General features: G+C 48.6%; 1 protein-coding gene across 1 annotated transcript in view; it reads right to left on the minus strand.

The window, feature by feature from the left end:
• Positions 1-5143: 5143 nt before the first annotated feature.
• TRPM8 (transient receptor potential cation channel, subfamily M, member 8) overlaps positions 5144-18041 on the minus strand; it is a 93293-nt gene continuing 80395 nt past the window's right edge. Inside the window, exons 21-24 of the mRNA XM_006893455.1 lie at positions 17167-17357; positions 11952-12051; positions 8210-8243; positions 5144-5230 (exon numbers count right to left, since the gene is read on the minus strand). Coding sequence (XP_006893517.1) covers positions 5180-5230; positions 8210-8243; positions 11952-12051; positions 17167-17357 — 376 coding nt within the window. The 3' untranslated portion in view covers positions 5144-5179. The remainder of the gene's footprint in view (positions 5231-8209; positions 8244-11951; positions 12052-17166; positions 17358-18041) is intronic.

Below are 18041 nucleotides of genomic sequence, written 5' to 3' on the forward strand. Positions count from 1 at the left end.
ACACGGCAGCACCTAGCAACAACAATTTGGATTAAGGCTGGGACCGGTTCACTCTGTGAAATTCTACACACAGTGCCATAGATTTTATTATTTTTGGTGAGTGTGACAATGGCATGCCTCGTGGTGGTTTCAGTTTTAGTTGTCATGGTGAAGCAAAGCAGACCCTTCTCCCACTAGGAGAGAAATGTCAGCAATGCCACTCGTTGGCAATCTTCGTCATGCAAACTGTGTCTCACCTACTTTCGGTATTTAAAGTCAAAACTTGACAGACCCTTTTGAATAGGATTCTCTGTTAGGTCATTGCTGGGGTGGATCTATGTGAGAGAGAGAGCTGACATGCAAATTCATCCCCCTTGAAGATGAATACTGTGAGTGGTAACTGCAACTAACAGCAAGAAAACAGCCAACTGATTATTTTGTGGTTTTGTCATTTTCCTAATTAGGTAGTTTTTTCATAGCTCCTTGCTGGGTTTTCCTTCTTTGGCCACTAAGTTAACAGTCTAGTCAAAGTTGACAAAATTAATCATGAGTATTGGAATTACTTTATGGGCTTCTAACACATCTCCTTAGGGTTTAGCCACCATTAAATAAAGCTGGGCCTTGAGTGTTCACTGGGCTGACCTTTCCACCCCAACCCAAAGGGACACCAACACCTTCACCACCATCACAATGAAGGTGGTATAGGGTCTCTATCATGGACTGAATTGTGTTCCCTAAAAATACTTGTCTGTAGTGATATAGTGTAGAAACTAAATGATCTTTCAAGATCTGATAAAATTAATAGTGGTGAAAGGCTTAATGATGGAATGGTCCTGATTCAATGTAAGAGGAGTCACCCTAGAGTGTGGCCTGGAATAAGTTCTGTCTCACAAGTGATAAAAGGGAAGGGCAGAGCTGCAATGAGGACCTCAGAACCACCAAGAAGGAATTCCAGGAGTGGAGTGCACCCTTCTGGACTCGAGCCTCTGCTCCATGAAGCTCCTGACACCAAGGCCAAGACACGTGGATCAGGAAGGAACATGTGACCTACAGATGCTCAGGGAAACAAGGACCTTCCTCTACAACTGACACGGAGGACAGCCCCTCCTAGATCCGGCACCCTGAACTGACACAGAGGGCAGACCCTCCCTTAGATCCGGCACCCTGAATGTGGACATCTTGCCTCTTAAACCGCAAGTGAGTAAATGCCCACGTGTTAAAGTCATCCACTTGTGGTATCTCTACTCCTGACAGCACTAGGACTGGTTCCTTCCTAAAAAAGGCTTCCTTTTGAACTAAGGATTAGATATCATATTTAATTGTAATACATTTAGATTCGTATATATGTCTTATTTTAAACTCAATAATTTCTATATGCTGTACATATATAGCAAAGTCTTATCAATGGTTTGATAAGCAATAGATATTCCTGGTAATCTACACCAGAGAAGTTAACCCATGTGCAGAAAAAAACAAAGCATCCCTGCTCAATCCAATGACCCACCAGAAATGGCCTCCAAGGACCACAATTACAGAAAATAGTGGAGGTTGAACGTGATGCAATTACCAATAAATACAATGTTACAGAAGGCTATGAATTAAAAGTGAACATTTCCACTAAAAAAGCCAAAACAAAATTGTACCTGGAATATAATAATAACAACATGGAGTATAATTCCAAATGAGAAGTAAAACGTGCATGGGGTTGGGGGGGGAGGGGAACCAGATGTGGAAAAGAGACCCTGAAATGTTACTAGTGGTTATGTTAATGAAGTGAGAGTATTGATATCCTTTCTACTAAATTTCTATACTATCTATAGACATAGGATAACATAATTTGTGCTCATCATCAGGAAGGACAAGTCCCTGAAGAAGGACATCATGCTTGGGAAAGCAGCAAAGTAGAAAGAGGACTGACCCCAATACAATCGACGGTTCACATCGGATGCAAATATAGCAGTGATTGTAAAGATGGCGCAGGACTGGACAGTGTCTTCATTCAATTACACAGGGGATCACTAAGAGTCAGTACAGACTCAATGCACCAACCGAAAAACACCACCTTATGTGGTATTTTCAGTGGGAAGAAAATATGAAGAGGAGAAAGAAAAGCATCCAGTAAAAACGAAACCAGTAGAGTGTCTCCTGGTTGCACCCGCAGGTAATTTTCACAGTGATAGGAAGGGCCATGCCTCCTTGATGGGTGGTCCCTGCGAGCTTCCGAGGGACATTGGGTTATTGTCTTCCTTAACAGGGGAGACACATCCTGAAAAATTAACAACGTGTTTTGCAAGGAACAGACTCCTCTTTTAGAATGTAGGGTGGATTTGGGAGACTTTTAACAGGAACAGTGGCAACTAGTGAACCTCTGAAAATGGACAGAAAATTGTAGACAATCCAGCAGAAGTTGACAAAAGGATGCGAGGGCTGGAGGCTTCAAAGGGCTGGTACTCCTACGAGAAAGGTCCTCTTGACATACTCGTGGGTCCAAAGTGAGTGGATAAGAGGACAACAGAGAAGGCAGGAACACGCTTCAAAAGCATCAGCAGCACGTAGTATGTTCTGGGCCACAGGAAGGAACGGGCACTCCAGCAGAAACGCATCACAGGAATTGCTCTTTCCTCCCGTCCACCTTCTTGTGGGAAATCCATCACCCAGCTTATTCTCAGGCTCCAACCCACTGGGATCATGAAAAACCATCCACCGTATCTCCGTGGATCTGGAAAATTCTCACTTAGTAGTCAACAATCAAGTTGTTCATCAGCAGTTCTTGAATCTTTACAGTTTCAATGGCTCTGATGGTAAACCTGTGAAAGTAGACAACACAGGAATAGATTCCCCCAGACCATAGACAAGAACTACTTAAAACACACGGGCAATGGGCTCAAACATGCTACCAGGAATGAGAAGTTTTCTTTTGGCATTGAACTAGTGGAGAGATCTTCATTTCTCTCAAAAATCTGTGCTTTTACCAGTGTGAATGGAGCATCTACTGTTAAAAGGCAAAGGCTTAACACATTAAACGTATGCTAAGACTCAGAACCTTTCTGGGGACCTTGGTGGGGTTATTAATGGTAGTTGTTTGCCGTTGAGTCAGAACCAATCTGAAGTTGACCCTCCAGCTGGTTTTCAGAGGCAGTAAATCACATGGGAAGAGACTGCCCATCCTTCTCCCATGGAGCAGCTGGTGAGTTCGAACCTTGTGCCTTTGGAATTGTAGCGCAGCTTCTTACCCTGTGGCTAACTGAAAAGCTGGAAGCGACCCCCCAGGGGAAAGGTGAGGCAATCTGTTAACCCAAATATTTACACCCGTGAAAGCCCTCTGGGCAGTTCTACTCTGTCTGCCATCTGCCTGACAGGTCACAATCAGATTCAACACGAGGCAACGAGTTTGACTCTTACGTTCTTTATTTGTCAATGATTTCTGCATAAATAAAACAATGAGTTGATAATAAATTTTAAAAAAAATGCAATGATGTCTCAAAATGCAGTCTCAGCAGGACTCAAAGGAGCAGCTCCAAATTCCTTCACCGAAGTGCACTCGGTGAGTTACTATCTAGGCGTAAAAAGGGAGCTCTGGTGGGGTGGTCGGGAGGACAGCAGTGCTAACCCAAAGGCATTGCCCCTGGTGGGCTGACCCTCTCCCCGGCTCTGAGGGAGGAAGAAAGAGGGGATCCTCCCAAAGGAATCACAGCCTCGGGAAACCCCTGGGGCCACCTGCGAGTCAGCTCGGGCTCAACAGAGTTTGGGAGCAGAAAAGGGGCTCTGGTGGTGCGGTGGGTTAAGCATTTGACTCATAACCAGAACGCCAAAGGTTTGAGTCCTCCAGTTGCCTCACAGGAGAAAGCTAAGGCTGAGATGGCTTCCAGAATGATTCACGGTCCTGGAGACCTGATGGCCAGTTCTCCCTGTTCTGAAGGGCCACCAGGAGTCAGACTCTGCTCCAGGCACTGGGTCCAGTTTTGGGGTTTGTGGCATGAACTTGTGCTTGACTGTGTGGTGGTGGTTCAGACACACAGTAGTCCACAGAGGAAAAGCCTGGAGGCAGGGTCCTTGAAGATGCCATCATGGGAAGAAGGCAGGAAGACAGGCCCATGGAAAGGATGGAAGGAGAGAGGGAAAGAGGGAGGGATGGAGGGAGGGACAGTGAGAGGGAGGGACAAGAGAGGGAGGGGCAGGGAGGGGAAGTGAATGCAGGAGAACAAATGGTGGGAAGTGGGAGGGTGAGGAGGAAGGAGAGAGGGAGAGAGTCTGAGCTCTGCTTTCATCCCTGCCTTTGACTTTCTCACTGAGTGCCAAGCAACTATTAGAACCACCATCGCATCTGATGGCTGGACCTCACCCTAACGCCACGCTTACCATTTACCTTCAGCAGCTGGACAGGTAATGAGTAAATAAATTCGGAAATCACAGGGTAAAGCCTTGGGCTACCTTTTGCCAGTTAATTTCTATTTTTCTTCTGCAGACAAGCTGTAGCTAAGAAGCAAAACCCTAAATGTGTCACTGAGAAAGATTTTGAGTGAAGACACATTATTTGTCATTATTTGTATATCCCATAGCAACAAACACAGAAAGTGTATCGTGAGCATGAGGTAAAGTTTTCAGCACAGCCCTGGACCACATTCTGTCATTCAGAGTGAAGTGGGAACAGATAGAGGCCGTCTTAGAACAGTGCCTTCAACTGCATTAATGTCAATGAGCTGAGGCTTAAAAAGACCTACAAGGAGGTGTGCGCCGACCTCTGTAGGTCTGGCACCTGAGGATGGGTGCACCTAAGCTCGGAGTCAGACCTACTTAGACTCAGAGTGGGGCCTAGTGCTGCTTAGTTAGGCGCAACGTAGGGCCTAATTAGACTCCAGTGAGGCCTAGTTAGGCTTGGAGTCAGACTTAGTTAGGTGTTGGGCTTAGGTATACAGTGAGATTTAGTTAGGCTCAGAACCAGGCTACCTACCTTAGTAGGTCTGACACCAAGTATGAGGAGGGAAATGGGTGGAGAAGACCTTCTACTTGTTTCTAGACTGATTTCTTTAAACAAAAACTAGTTTTTCAAATTTTATGTGTATAAAAAGCACTTAGAAAAAATAGCATCATCTTAAATCAGTCTTAATATATATAAATTTTCAGTGGACAAAGAAAAAAAAGCCATTAGGATGACTCACCTCAGTCTAATTAGATTTTCTCCATCAGGATCCCTGTGCTTTCATTTAATCTTGTTAGCAATCTCTTTCAGAAGGCCTTTGAGATCATTAAGCTTGGATAGGAGAGAAAATAAAACTAGTCTTAAGGCAGAGTTTCCCAATTTTCAGTTACAAATAACCGGCACTCAGCTTTTCCACAAAACAGACATGCCTCGAAAAGCAATGTGGTGCTGGCTGGAAGGTGTGGAGTGAGAACAGAGAGGGGTCTGTAAGACTCGGCTAAGGGCTTACTTCCTGATAGCCAGCTGCAACTCAGTGACAATCAGTACCAATTAGGATTTGCTGTGCTATTGTTGTGACGGCTGTCAGTTCAGCCTCATAGCAACTCTCTCTCTAGTCTACTGAACTCTATGGTAGATCTGCTCTACTCTATGGTAAAGTCTACTGTACTGTATGGTAGAGTCCACTCTACTTTGTGGTGGAGAAAAACTGCCCTCATGATTTCCTAAGCTGTAACCTTTGCAGAAATAAACTGTCACGTCTTTCTCTCTTTGGAGTATTCATTGAGTTTGAACTACCAACCTTTTGGTTGGCAGGCAAGCTTTTAATCAAGCTTAGCTACCAACGCTATTATATTTGCCTTCCCTGAATGCAAATACAGAGTCTAAACAGAGTCACTATGATTCTTACTCAACTTCATGACAGCAGCCTGTAAGAATCAAATATCAAAAACTCAGTTTCTGACCAAGCGCAGCTACCTCCATCCCACTCGCTTGCGTAGTTTCCAGAGAGCAACCTCCCCCACCTGTGATAAACCACGCTCTGTTGGCCGACTTCCATAAAGCGGAACTCTCTTCAAGGACATAAGGGGTTCTTTCTGCAGCCCTGGGTCTGAAGTAACCAGTCAGACTCAAACAGGTCTCCAAGCTGCTTCCCCACCAATTAGGCTCAAACAAGTCTCCAAACTGCCTCCCTGAGCTATGGCTAACCAGTAAAGAGCAAACTAGTACTGGAACTGCTGTAAGTAACCAATCATAAACTGCTATAAGTAACCAATCATAAACTGTGTAGCTAGAAAAAAAAGCAAGAAAGTATAAAAGGGAGGGCTCGCTTTGTCTCTGGGCTCTTGGGTGGATACTGCTGTGTCAGCACGCGGGAGCCCGGCTTCGAACTCGAAATAAACTTTGTTAATTCAGCTAATTGGCTTGGTGGTCTTTTCTGGGGACTCACTCCGTTACACAGCCCAGTGATAAGGAGGACATTATCTACCCAAAGGCAGCTGCTCTCTGGGAGAAGGGTGGTCAGTCTCCTCCTATGTGATTTACAGCCCCTGAAAGCCCACTAGTGGGTCAGCTATGGGTCAGATCCAACATCACAGAACATTACGAATACAAGTGCTCTCTGCCTATGAATAATAGATTGAAATGATATGGGGGAATCTGCGGCGTAGTAACAGTGTCTTATTAATAATAACAAAATTACAGAGTGTAATAAAATTGAAGGGTGCTCTAGTGACCTCGTGGCTAAAGAGATGTTCTACCCACAGGTACAAGGTTCAAATCTACCAGCTGCTGCTTGGTAGAAGATGGGAAATCTCCCCCCAAGTGTTTTACAGTCTCTGAAAGCCCAGTGCAGGATCAGCTACCGGTCTGTTCCCACTGAACAGTACTCAACAAGAACAGATAGATGCTGGATGGTGAATACGGCAAGTGGAGAAGAACTGATGCCTTTGAGCTGTGGTGCTCGTGTAAAGAATTAGATATAGAACAGGCTGTCAAAGAGCCAACACGTCTGTCTTGTCTGGAGGAAGTGCAAGCTGGGAGCTCCCTAGGCGGAAGGGAGGTGGAACTCTGCCTCACAGACTTTGGGCATGTGGTCAAGAGGTGTCAGTCCTAGCAAAAAGACATGATGCTGGGCAAGGTGGACGGTCAGCAAGAGAACAGACCCTGAACAAGGTGAACGCGCATGGTGATGTCAGCCGTGGACTTGAACATGGGGGGCCCTCACACCTGCACGGCTGGCCCTCCACCCTGTGACTCCGAGGCTGTCAATCTCACGGGTGGATACTGGCCCTACTTCTCCCATAGAGCTGCTGGTGCATTCACACCTCAGAGGCTCAGCTGCTGTACTAACACCACACTCAGAGTGTCACCATTCACAGCAACCGGGTCACAGGCTCACCAACAGCTCTCTTTTTTTTCCCAACAGCTCTTTTGAGTTTTTCTGGGGTTCTCTGTAAAGAAGCCCTTGTGACGTGGTGTGTTAAGTGTTGGGCTTTGTATTAGAAGGTCAGCAGTTCAAACCAATAGCCTCTCTCTGGGGAAAGATGACGCCATCAGTCAGCTTCTGTCAAGACTAAAAGCTTTGGAGACCTGTGGGTCATTCTCCTCTGCCCTGTGGGTTGCTATGAGTTAGCTGGGTTTGGTGTGCCCGGCAGAGTATTCTAGCACCGTGTGCACAGTCTCCAATGAGCTTTGATGGCTCAACAGTTGAGCACTTAGCTGCTAACTGAAAGGTTGGAGGTTCAAACACAACCAGTGGCTCTGCAGAAGCAGGACAGAAATATGCTCCCGGAGATACTGCAGCCAAGGAAACCCTGTGAGAAGTTCCCATCTGTCCCTTGGAGTCACTGTGGATGGAAGGAGACCAAGAGCAGCTGCCCCAGCCGAGAGAGAGGAGGACAGCCTGGGGCTGGCAGGGCAGAAGGACTTGCCAGGCCTGAAAGGGGACCTGAGTGTGATCTGGATGCAGAGCGCCCATTCCATTCCAGGCTCTTAACCAGGCATGTTGTTGTTGTTTACTGTTGAGTTGGAACCAACTCGTAACTGACCCTCCACTGGGCTCTCAGAGGCTGTTCAATCACCTGGAAGGAGATTGCCCATCTTTCTCTCATGGTGCAGCTGGTGGATTTGAACTGTGTGCTGTAGGGATTGCAGAGCAGCTCCTTACCACTAGGTCACTAGAGCTCTCAGTTATGAAGAAACCCAAATATCAGTCACAAGTATAATTTTAAAAATATTAACTTCTCTATTATAAAATATATTATCCAAGACAGCATATAAAAAGCATTTCCCAGTTACAAAAAACCATACCTTTGAATCCAGCTGTCGAAACCGATGCCTCATTCTGTAAAGAAATTTTAAAAATAAATAAGTGAGAGAGAGAACTCGGGAGACCCTCCCCGGCTCCAGCCCGTAGGATCGGGAAGGACAGAGGCAGACTCTTTCCAACCGCAGCCAAGTCCAGGCTCGCCACGTCACCTTTCTGGATTTCTCCCTGAAGCTCAGACTGAACTGAGTTCCTCCCACTGCAGATGCCACAAACAAGTGGCTGTCTGGGTGACCCTTCTTTCCGAAGCCCTTTCCAAAGTCAGAAGATATGACAGGTCCTGTGTCCAGAGGCGGGGGCGGGGGGAAGGGGTGGCCAGGGTACCTGCTTTGTTATACTCAAAGGGACACATGCCTGATGCTTTTTTCTTCCAGACATTGTGTGAAATTCGACCACAGGGCTGCTGTCACTCGTCCATCAGGGGCCTCTGCCTAATGGTGACCCCACTATGCAGAGGACAGCTGCTCCATCTGGTCACCAAGTTGTGACCTTTCAGAAGTAGATCATCAGACCTGTCCTTTAAGAGGCCTCACGGTGGGTTTGAACCTTTCCACCAGTGGTCCAGGAACAATGAGGTGGGTCATTGGGCCTACAGTCCCGTTTGGGAACGGGTTTTCTTGGTGACGTAAGGAGGTGCGTTAGCGTGAAGGCCTAGTGCCACAGTTGTGAAGGGTTCAGCTGCTGCCTTGATTTCCGTTAGAGTGAATTTTTTTTACTTTTTTTTTTTTTAGCAATAGCAAAGAGCTTGAAACAACCCAAGTGCCCATCAACAAACGAATGGATAGAGAAGCTCTGGTATATTCATACAATGGAATACTATGCTGCATTGAAAAACAAGGAACTCATGAAATATTGTACAAAATGGATGACCTTGGAGGACATTATGCTCAGTAAAATATCTCAGTCACAAAAGGACAAATACTGCATAGTGCCACTTCCGTAGAGTAGGACTGACATTGGGGTTGGGGAGAGACTGAGAAAGATGGGATAAATTATGTATATTTCATTGAAAGAGATGAGGGAGAGCACTGTTTAAAAGGGATATGTGATTAGGTATTATTGTCATGACAGAAGTGCAGAACGAAGGCTGCATAGTGGAGTGGACCTGGGCGGGGTGGGGGGGATTAAATAACAATAGAGTGAATTTGGAGGTGAGCTCCGAGCTCCCAGGAAGAGGGAAGAGTGGCGTATGCCCATCGGACATCTTTGTGTGTGTGTGTGTGTGTGTGTGTGTGTGTGTGTGAGTGTACCGTCAAATCAGATCTGACTGGTACAGGAGGAGATTGTCCCTCCTTTTCCCGGCAGAGCATCCGGTGGTGGATTCGAACCGTGTGCCTCTGGGATTGTAGTTGCAGCTCCTTGCCACTAGGCCACCAGAGCTCCCCGCCCATTGGACATCTTAATCTTCCTTTGGGAGCCCTGCCAGTGCACCAGTTAAAAGCTCTCAGCTAAAAACGGAAAGATTGGTGGTTCAAATGCACACAGAGGCTCCGAGGGAGAAAGGCCTGATACTCTGCTCCCCTAGTGATTTCCAAAGTGCATTCTGACTCTCAGCAGCCCTGCTCCACAGGCCCTCCAAGGCTTCAGTCTTCACAGGAACCGACTGTGTCATGCTTCTCCACAGGAGGGGCTGGTCGGTTTGAACTGCTGACCTCACAGTTAGCAGCCGAGCATTTTAACCACTATGCCACCAGGAGGCATCAAGACAACAGCATAGGAAAGGTGACGGGGCAGTTCCACCCTGCCCAGGAGGTCGCTGTGAGTCCAAGCCAACCCCACTGCTCACGTGATGGCAGCCATCAGCACAAGGCAGCAGGTGCTAGAGGCTCTGAGTGCCACACTCCCTGGGGCCCACCTGTGCACTTAGCTCATGTCACTTCTCTCCATGAGGCATCTGTGACCGCTTCACCCAATTCACAGATGTGTTCAGGGACACATGCAGCACATCAACCCAACAGTTCTCCCCTCTTCCATCTACTTCCTCTCACTGTGACCTAATTGCTTGTCAAGCACGTGAAGGCTGGACAATGACTAAAGATCGCAGAAGAAGAGCTGATGCCTTTGAAGTGTGGTACTGGAAAAGAGCACTGAATATCCCATGAACCGTCAAAAGAACAAACAACTCTGACTTGGAGGAAATGCAGCCAGAGTGCTCCTTGGTGAGACTGTTTCACATACATTGTACGTGTTGTCAGAAGGAACCAGTCCTTAGAAGAAGACATCATGCTGGTAAGAAGAGTGAGCCAGCAAAAGGGAGGAAGACCCTCAATGAGATAAGTTGGCATAGTGACTGTCACAACGGGCATGACCTTGGTGGACGCACCGGAGAGGGCAAGTGGCTCTCTGTCCACCACAGAGCTGCCCGTTGGCCCTGCGAGAGCTCACCACCCACCTGGATCTATGGCTCTTCCTGGAATCCACCTCCCCAGAGAAGCCAGGGGACCAAGCTCTAGTACCTGGTCCCCTGGCCCCTGCTCTGCAGGCTCCTGGCACCTTATCCTCCTGGGACCCTGGAGGGCATTCTGGATGGTGAGAGGAGGTTGGGTTTCCAAGCCTGCCCCCAACCATGATGAAAGAATGACACCTACAGAGGCGTTTATCGACTCCCATCACTTGGGTGACAACGTTTTGATGATGAAAAGTCTCTACACCAAGTGTTATGGATTGGCACTTGCTCCCCCAAAACATAATAAATCCTAACCCCTCTACTTGTTATTGAGAAGCTCTGGTAGCTTAATATGAAGTGTATCAGGCTGCTAACCGAAAGGTCAGTGGTTCGAATCCAGCAGCTGCTCATCAGGAGGAAAAAGTGGGCAGTGTGCTCGCATAAAGATGCACGCCTGGGAAAACTGATGGAAGGTCGTCAAGAGGCCGAACATAACCCAAGTCCATGGCGTCGGGTCTGTCTAATCCTGAGGTTATAATCCCACATGAGAATGAGGTACGTTCGTTAGGCTGTATTCTTGAAAGCATGTCTTAAAGAAGACACTCGGCACAGATGTCTCGGCGTCCGCTAATGACTGGACGGCTACTGGGGCCAACCCACCGTCACTCCTCTGGCGGAAGCAGGCAGTTATGCTTCCGTAAAAGTCCGTGGGTGTGACACCTGGACAGGCAGGTCTTCCCTGTCCTTCAGGGCCACTGCGAGTCAGAATCAGAACCATGGCAGTGGGCTTCAGGGTCTTAAAAAGCAGTCTCTAAGATATCAAGGAGCAGACTGTTGTTGCTATGTGCCATGTAGTCAGAACCGACTCAGAACGTCAGTTCTGGCTGGTTTTCAGAGGCCATAACTCACACGAGAGGCAACCACATGTGTTCCTCTGGTGAAGCAGTTAGTGGATTAGAACTGCTTGCCTTTGGCTAAGTGTCACTTCTTACCCACTAGGCCACTAGAGCTCCCAAGAGAGCAGAGTTAGTGCAAACAAAGAAAGGAAGCAGAGAGCTGAGAAAGGCAGATGCCAACACACGGGACAATCTCCAAGGAGCGTCCCCCAGAGACCCCAGGGAGGAAGTCTTCTCCTAGAGCCAGTGCGCTGAAATCGGATGTCTAGTCAGCTGTACCACGAGAAAATGGGGTCTGTTTGTAAAGCCTCCCCTCTGCAGTGTTCCTGCTGCTGCAACACTCGCTGACCGGGACGCCGCGCGAGCTCACATCCACGACCCGCATGAGGCCGGCACCCGTGGGACAGCGGAGCCTCACCAAGCAGAAGGGCGGCGACTACTTACTCCTCGGAGTTGTCGTTGGTGTTGCTGTGGATCTTGACGAGGTAATTTTCCTTCATGACGCCCTCCCACGCCAGAGTCTTGTTGTCCTCATTAGTGACACCTTGAACGATGAAACAAAAGAAAACCACCCAAATGGTGCCATTGTTCTGTACTTCCTGCACCCACACCTGCTAGCGAGGCTGGGACACTCCGGGACCAGGAGAATATGGTAACCAAAAGGTCAGCAGTTCAAATCCGCCAGCTCCTCTGTGGGAGAAAGATGGGCAGTCTCTTTCTTGTAAGGATTTGCAGCCCCTGAATCCCACTGGGCGTTGCTGAGAGTAGGAAGCAGCTCGACAACCGGGGTTTGGTAACAAGGGTAATTCAGGACCACTCGCGTGAAATCCAAAGGTACTGCTATATAGACGGCGGGTCTTTGGATTCAAAGTCTAACATGTGACATTGGGGCTCACTATTCCCAAGAGACGTCAGTCCAGCTAGATCCTTCCTGTGTGTGCGGTACACAGGGGTATCATTGCTAACGAGGCTTGACTGTCCCATTGGAGATTAATGGCAGGCCATTCGCAAAAAAGCCAGCAATCTGCTTCAATGAAGATGAGGCCCAGGAAAACCCTTCAAAGGGTTCTACCCTGCAGCACGGCGTTCCATGCATGTCGAACTCTATAACAGTTCTCCTCATGCGGTAACCATGGCAGCAAAGGAAGAGCCAAACCGACTGTCTGCTCAGAGTGATGCAGACTCTATTATCAATCTAACTTCAGGACCTTCCGAGGAGGGGAACAGGAGCCTGAGATGTAATTCCTAGCATCCCTCATTCACGGGCAGCCCAGGTGTGGCCCTGCAGGTGAAGCTGGCCTCCTGCTCACAGCAACCTCGCACACAGTGGGACAAACCACTGCCTGTTCTCGCTGTGGAGCAGAGAGCCTATTGCTCAGCATGTCTTTCTTAGACCATTGCACTTGACCTTGTCGCATGGCTGGGTGAGAACATGCAGATAGGAGGTGCTCCTCTATCCAGCAGGCGATTTGCTGGTTTTGCCATTCTAGTAGGTTTAAATTGAGGAGGTGGGACTCTCGCCACCATCAAGATAGCAGCAGCTGAGAAGGCAGTACGTGTCATCTGAGACCAGAGATTCTTACATCATCTCAGACTGGGCCTACAGGAGAGCACCAGCAGCCACATCTGACATAGTGTGGGCATGTGCAGGGGGGGCCAGACCCTGGAGAAGACATCAGGCTTGGGAGGGTAGAGGGACAGTGCAGGAGAGGGAGACCTGGGTGAGATGGATTGACTCAAAACAACTATGAGATATCATCTCACCCTAGTCAGAATAGCAAAACTTAACAGGACAGCAAGCAACAAATGCTGGTGAGGTTGTGGAGAAACTGGAACCCTTATTCACTGTTGGTGGGAGTGCAAAATGGTGCAACCACTGTGGAAGGCGGTGTGGCGCTTTCTCAAAAAGTTGCAAATAGAGATACCATTTGACCCAGCAATTCCACTACTAGGAATATACCCCAAAGAGACCATAACTGACTTCCAAGCAGATATATGCACGCACAAGTTTGCCGTGGCTTTGTTCACAATAGCAAGGAGCAGGAAACAACCTAAGTGCCCATCAACACAAGAATGGGAAGAGAAGCTGTGGTATATTCACACAATGGAATACTACACTGCATTGGAAAACAAGGAACTCAGGCAGTATTATTCAAAATGGGTGAGCCTGGAGGACATTGTGCTGAGTGAAATATCTCAGGCACAAAGGGACAAATATTGCATGGTGCCACTGTTGTAGAATGGAACTGACATCGGGGTTGGGCCTGCCTTCAGTGTGGGCCCTTAGCTCTAGTCATGGTCTTGAGGACAATCAAGCCTTCACCCCTGATGCAAAGGCATCTCGGTCTTTTTATTAGAAGTGACTCACTATGTCTTCTGAGGAAAAATGATGGAGAGAAAAGACAGCAATTCATCTGAACTGTCAAAACACTTTTCTTCGTTAAGAAAGACAATTGCATGTGTGAGAGTTAATGACATCTCAAAAGTGACACTTAACACCTGGAAATAATGCTGTTGAAAGAGTCGACAATGACAATCTCTTTAGACTTTCAGGGTGTTGGAGCTGTCTGCACATTTACATGCTGAAAGCCCACTCTCAGGGGACAGTAGCTCTGGGCGTAGCACAAAGTATGTTCCAACAGTCAACCTCAGATCAAGGCGACCTTGTCCCCATGTCCACGTCCCCAAAAGGCTCGGGAAAATACAATAGGACTTGGCAAGATGAAAGTTTCTTGTTACCAATTATCAAGCCAAGATTAGTAAAATTTCTATCTTTTCTGTCTGAATCATCAAAATATTTAGCGTTTCCCTACAAGGCCAGGAATGAGAAATGCAGTATGGGACATGAAATCACCACAGCAGTGGATGGCCACTTACCAGACAGCAAGGGGAGGAGAGCAGAGGGCAGCTCACACCCAGCACCAGCTGTGGGCAGTGCCCCCTGAGCTGTGTGAGCGAGTGGTGGAACGGTGCCAGCAGGGCACAGAGGAGGAGCAGATCCTGAGCGCCCGTGGCAAACAGCATCACAGGCACAAAGGGATCCTAACTGTGCTCCTCTCGGTTTTTTACCAGATTTTCCCTTCTATTATTCATTCAAGTGTCTCCCAGTCCTCATTTCTTCCCAGTCCTCACTTTCTGTTTTCCCAATGTGCTCCAGGGGGAAAAGGGATTTTACACATTGCACATCAACGCACTGGTGCGCTCTCTATTGTGCACGTACGCACGCTCTCTCTCTCACACACACACACAGTCTCCCTCCCTCTCCCTCTCCTTCTCCCTCTCCCTCTCTCTCTCCCCCCTAAGAGGATGACTCCTCAAGTCACCAGAATGAACAGCTTGACTTCACAGGTATCGTATACAGCACAGCCCTCGGGGGCCCAGTGGTTAAGTGCTTGGCTGATAACTGAAGGGTCAGCAGTTAGGACCCACTGGCCTCTCTGTCATGAAAGACATGGCTTCATAGAGAGCATGGTCTTCTAAATCCTCCGGGACAGTTCTACCGTGTCCTGAGGGCCACTAGGAGTTGGAATTACCTTAATGGCAAATGAGTAGAAATTTGATATGCTGATCTGACCAAGTCAAAGCCAAGCCCATGGCTGTCGAGTGAATCCCAACCCACAGGACCCTCCATCCAGTTTCCAAGGCCATGAATCTTCCCACAAGGCTGCCCATCTTTCTTCCTTAGAGCAACTAGTAGACTTGAACCACTGACCATTTGGTTAGTGATATAACATGTAACAGCACACACCAGGGCTGAGGCCGCCCAGACCTGACTCTGGGAGTTTGTTTGCTTCTGTCCTATAGGAAACCAGTTAAACTGGCAGAGTCCCTCTGATGCGTGCCCATGATCTATGTCACCAGTTCTCACACATCTCCGCACCACTTTTCACTGAGTTCTGTACCTGGCATACGGTGACCAGCGGGGCTGTGTGGAGGGGTGGCTGGCCGCAGGGTTTTATACCTGGCACACAGTGGCTAGAGCAGCTGTGTGGAGGTGTGGCTGGCCCCGGGGTTCTGTACTTGGTACACAGTGGCCAGAGCAGCTGTGTGGAGGAGTGGCTGGCCCCTGGGGCTCTGTGGCCTGCCCTGGACCTTTCAGTCTCTGCAGCCCTCTGCCCCTCGGGCCCTCCTCTCTGAGTTTCCCCTCTGACCACCCCTCACTCTGAGGCCCCTCTCATCTTCTATCTCTTTGCCTGGTTATTCCACCCCAGTCCCTAGATCTCTGCTTCCTCCAGGAAGTCTTTCCTGGCTACTTTGGTTTGATTTAAGTGCCTTCTAGGTGTTGGGCTGTTTACTGAATGGTTAGTAGTTCAAATCCACAGGAGAAAGGCCATATCCTCTTATTAAGATTGACCGCTTTGGGAACCTGATGGAGAAGCACCATGAGTCAAAACTGACTCAACAGAAGTGGGTTTAGTCATTGGCTTAGCAGAGGAACCCAGGTGGTGCAGTGGTTAAGTGCTAGACTGCTAACTGACAGGTCAGAGGTTCAAACCCATCTGTCACTCTAGAAAGAAAGATACAGTGTCCGGCTTCCACAGAGATCACAGCCTTGGAAACCCCCCAGGGCACCTCATCTGCCCTCCGGGGTTGCTGGGCATGGGAACTGGCTTGATGGCAGTGTCTGGTGTGGTTTTTGGTGGCTCTGAAATGCTGTGCTCTCTGCCACACCTGAAGGACAGAGGTCCTTTGTCTCCCCACAGCAAGATCTGGAGCCCCTAGAGAACAGATCTCCAGGAAGCAACAGAAGACAAAAAGCAGCCCTCATGCCCCGCCACAAGCCATACTCGCTCAGTCTTAATAGGATTTTTATGTTTGTCTGAAAGTTCTTCTGCTTAAACAATGTCAAGCCGCTCATCTGCGATGCTTTCTCAGCTGCCTTCCTTTTAATGAATCGATCTGTGGGTGTGATGCCTGTTCTTTACAGAGACAGGGAGGCCTCACTTCCTTGTGCTTCCTCCAGTGAGCTTCACTTCACAGCCAGCTCGCTCCAGACAAACGAAGGTGCATGACAGCCTGGGAAGGAGCAGGTGAGCACCTTATCCCAGCGTGTGCTTATTCTGTGTCTCCGTCCTGTTTTAATCATTCTCACAGCATCTCCAACTCACTTGATGGGAAAGAACTCAGTGGTAACCCCGCAGCCATTGAGTCAACCCCAACTCATAGGGACCCTCCATCAGAGGCTGCAAATCATATGAGAGGAGACTGCCCATCCTTCCCCTGTGGAGCAGCTGGTGGATTCAAACTACTGACCTTTGGGTGAGCAGAGCAACATATAGTATGCTGGCATAAACTTAAGTTTGTTGTTATTGTTTGCCGTCGAGACAGACCCAATTCATAGCTGACCCTCCAGTGCGTTTTCGGAGGCTGTTAATCTCACAGAGGAGAACAGCCATCTTTCTCCCATGGAGTGGCTGGTGGATTCAAACCACGTGCCTTTGGGATGGCAGCCCAAATCCTTCTCCCTCGGCCACCAGGGCTCCCCTAAACTTAACCTCAGGACACCGGAACACCCATGTGAGTTGCTTTCTAGTGAGGCTGGATTTATGGCAGTGGTCTGGGGTGGAACATTTGGGGTCCCCGCGTGTCAGGGCCACAGAGTGAGCAGGGGACGCTCGTGAGCCACAGGCCGCCCTCCCCACCCGCGGGACCCACTCACAGCACGCGGCCGCCTCCAGGCTGCTCTGTTTGCAGCAGCACTTGAAGCACTTCTTCAGCACCATGTAGAAGTAGGCGAAGACCACGAAGGGGAATGGGATGTTGAGGCGGCTGCAGTACTCCTGCACCAGGAAGTACCGCTGGAACTTCCACACCTGGTCGTTGTTCTCCTGCACGGTGCCCACCGTGTAGCTGGGAAGGGAGGAAAGGCGAGCCTCAGTGCTGGCACGTGCCTGCCAAGGAGGGTGCTACCTGCCAAGGCAGATGACGCCAACCCCAACACTGTGAAGACTCGAGCCACAACAACAATGACAGACAACACTCTAGAAGCTGTGCTGCCAGCCCAGAGGTGGTGGTGATTGTCATTCAGTACCGTCGAGTCATACATGACTCATAGCAACACTATGAACAAAAGACCTGGACGCTTGTATAACTTTCATCCTTTCTCCAGGCTCATAGGCTTTCCGGAGGCAAATGATTTCAGAAGTGGCTGCCCCTCCTGCTTCCAAGCTTGTTTTAATCGGGGAGCTCCACCAAACACTGTCCATCATGGGGAACCATTATCGCATTTGACACATCAGTGTCACAGTGGTTAGCATCCCAGTCACCACAAGTTACCTCTGTACAGCAAATGGACAGACCAGTGCTATACCACTTAGAAGAATGTTTGACCAAAAACAGTTAAAACCAGGCCTGAGGGATGCATATTAAAATCGCCCACCTTGGCTTGGTAAGATCACTTTCTGTCCACTAGGCCAATTGAGCTCTCTCTATGTTGTTGTTAAGTGCCATCGAGTTGTAGGTGACTCATATGACCCTATGAACGAAAGACCTGAACACTTGTATAACTTTCATTTTTTTTCTCCAGGTTCATAG

The sequence above is a fragment of the Elephantulus edwardii genome, unplaced genomic scaffold, assembly GCF_000299155.1.
Source record: "Elephantulus edwardii isolate Elephantulus edwardi_28Jun2011 unplaced genomic scaffold, EleEdw1.0 scaffold00127, whole genome shotgun sequence".
Taxonomy (NCBI): Eukaryota; Metazoa; Chordata; class Mammalia; order Macroscelidea; family Macroscelididae; genus Elephantulus; species Elephantulus edwardii.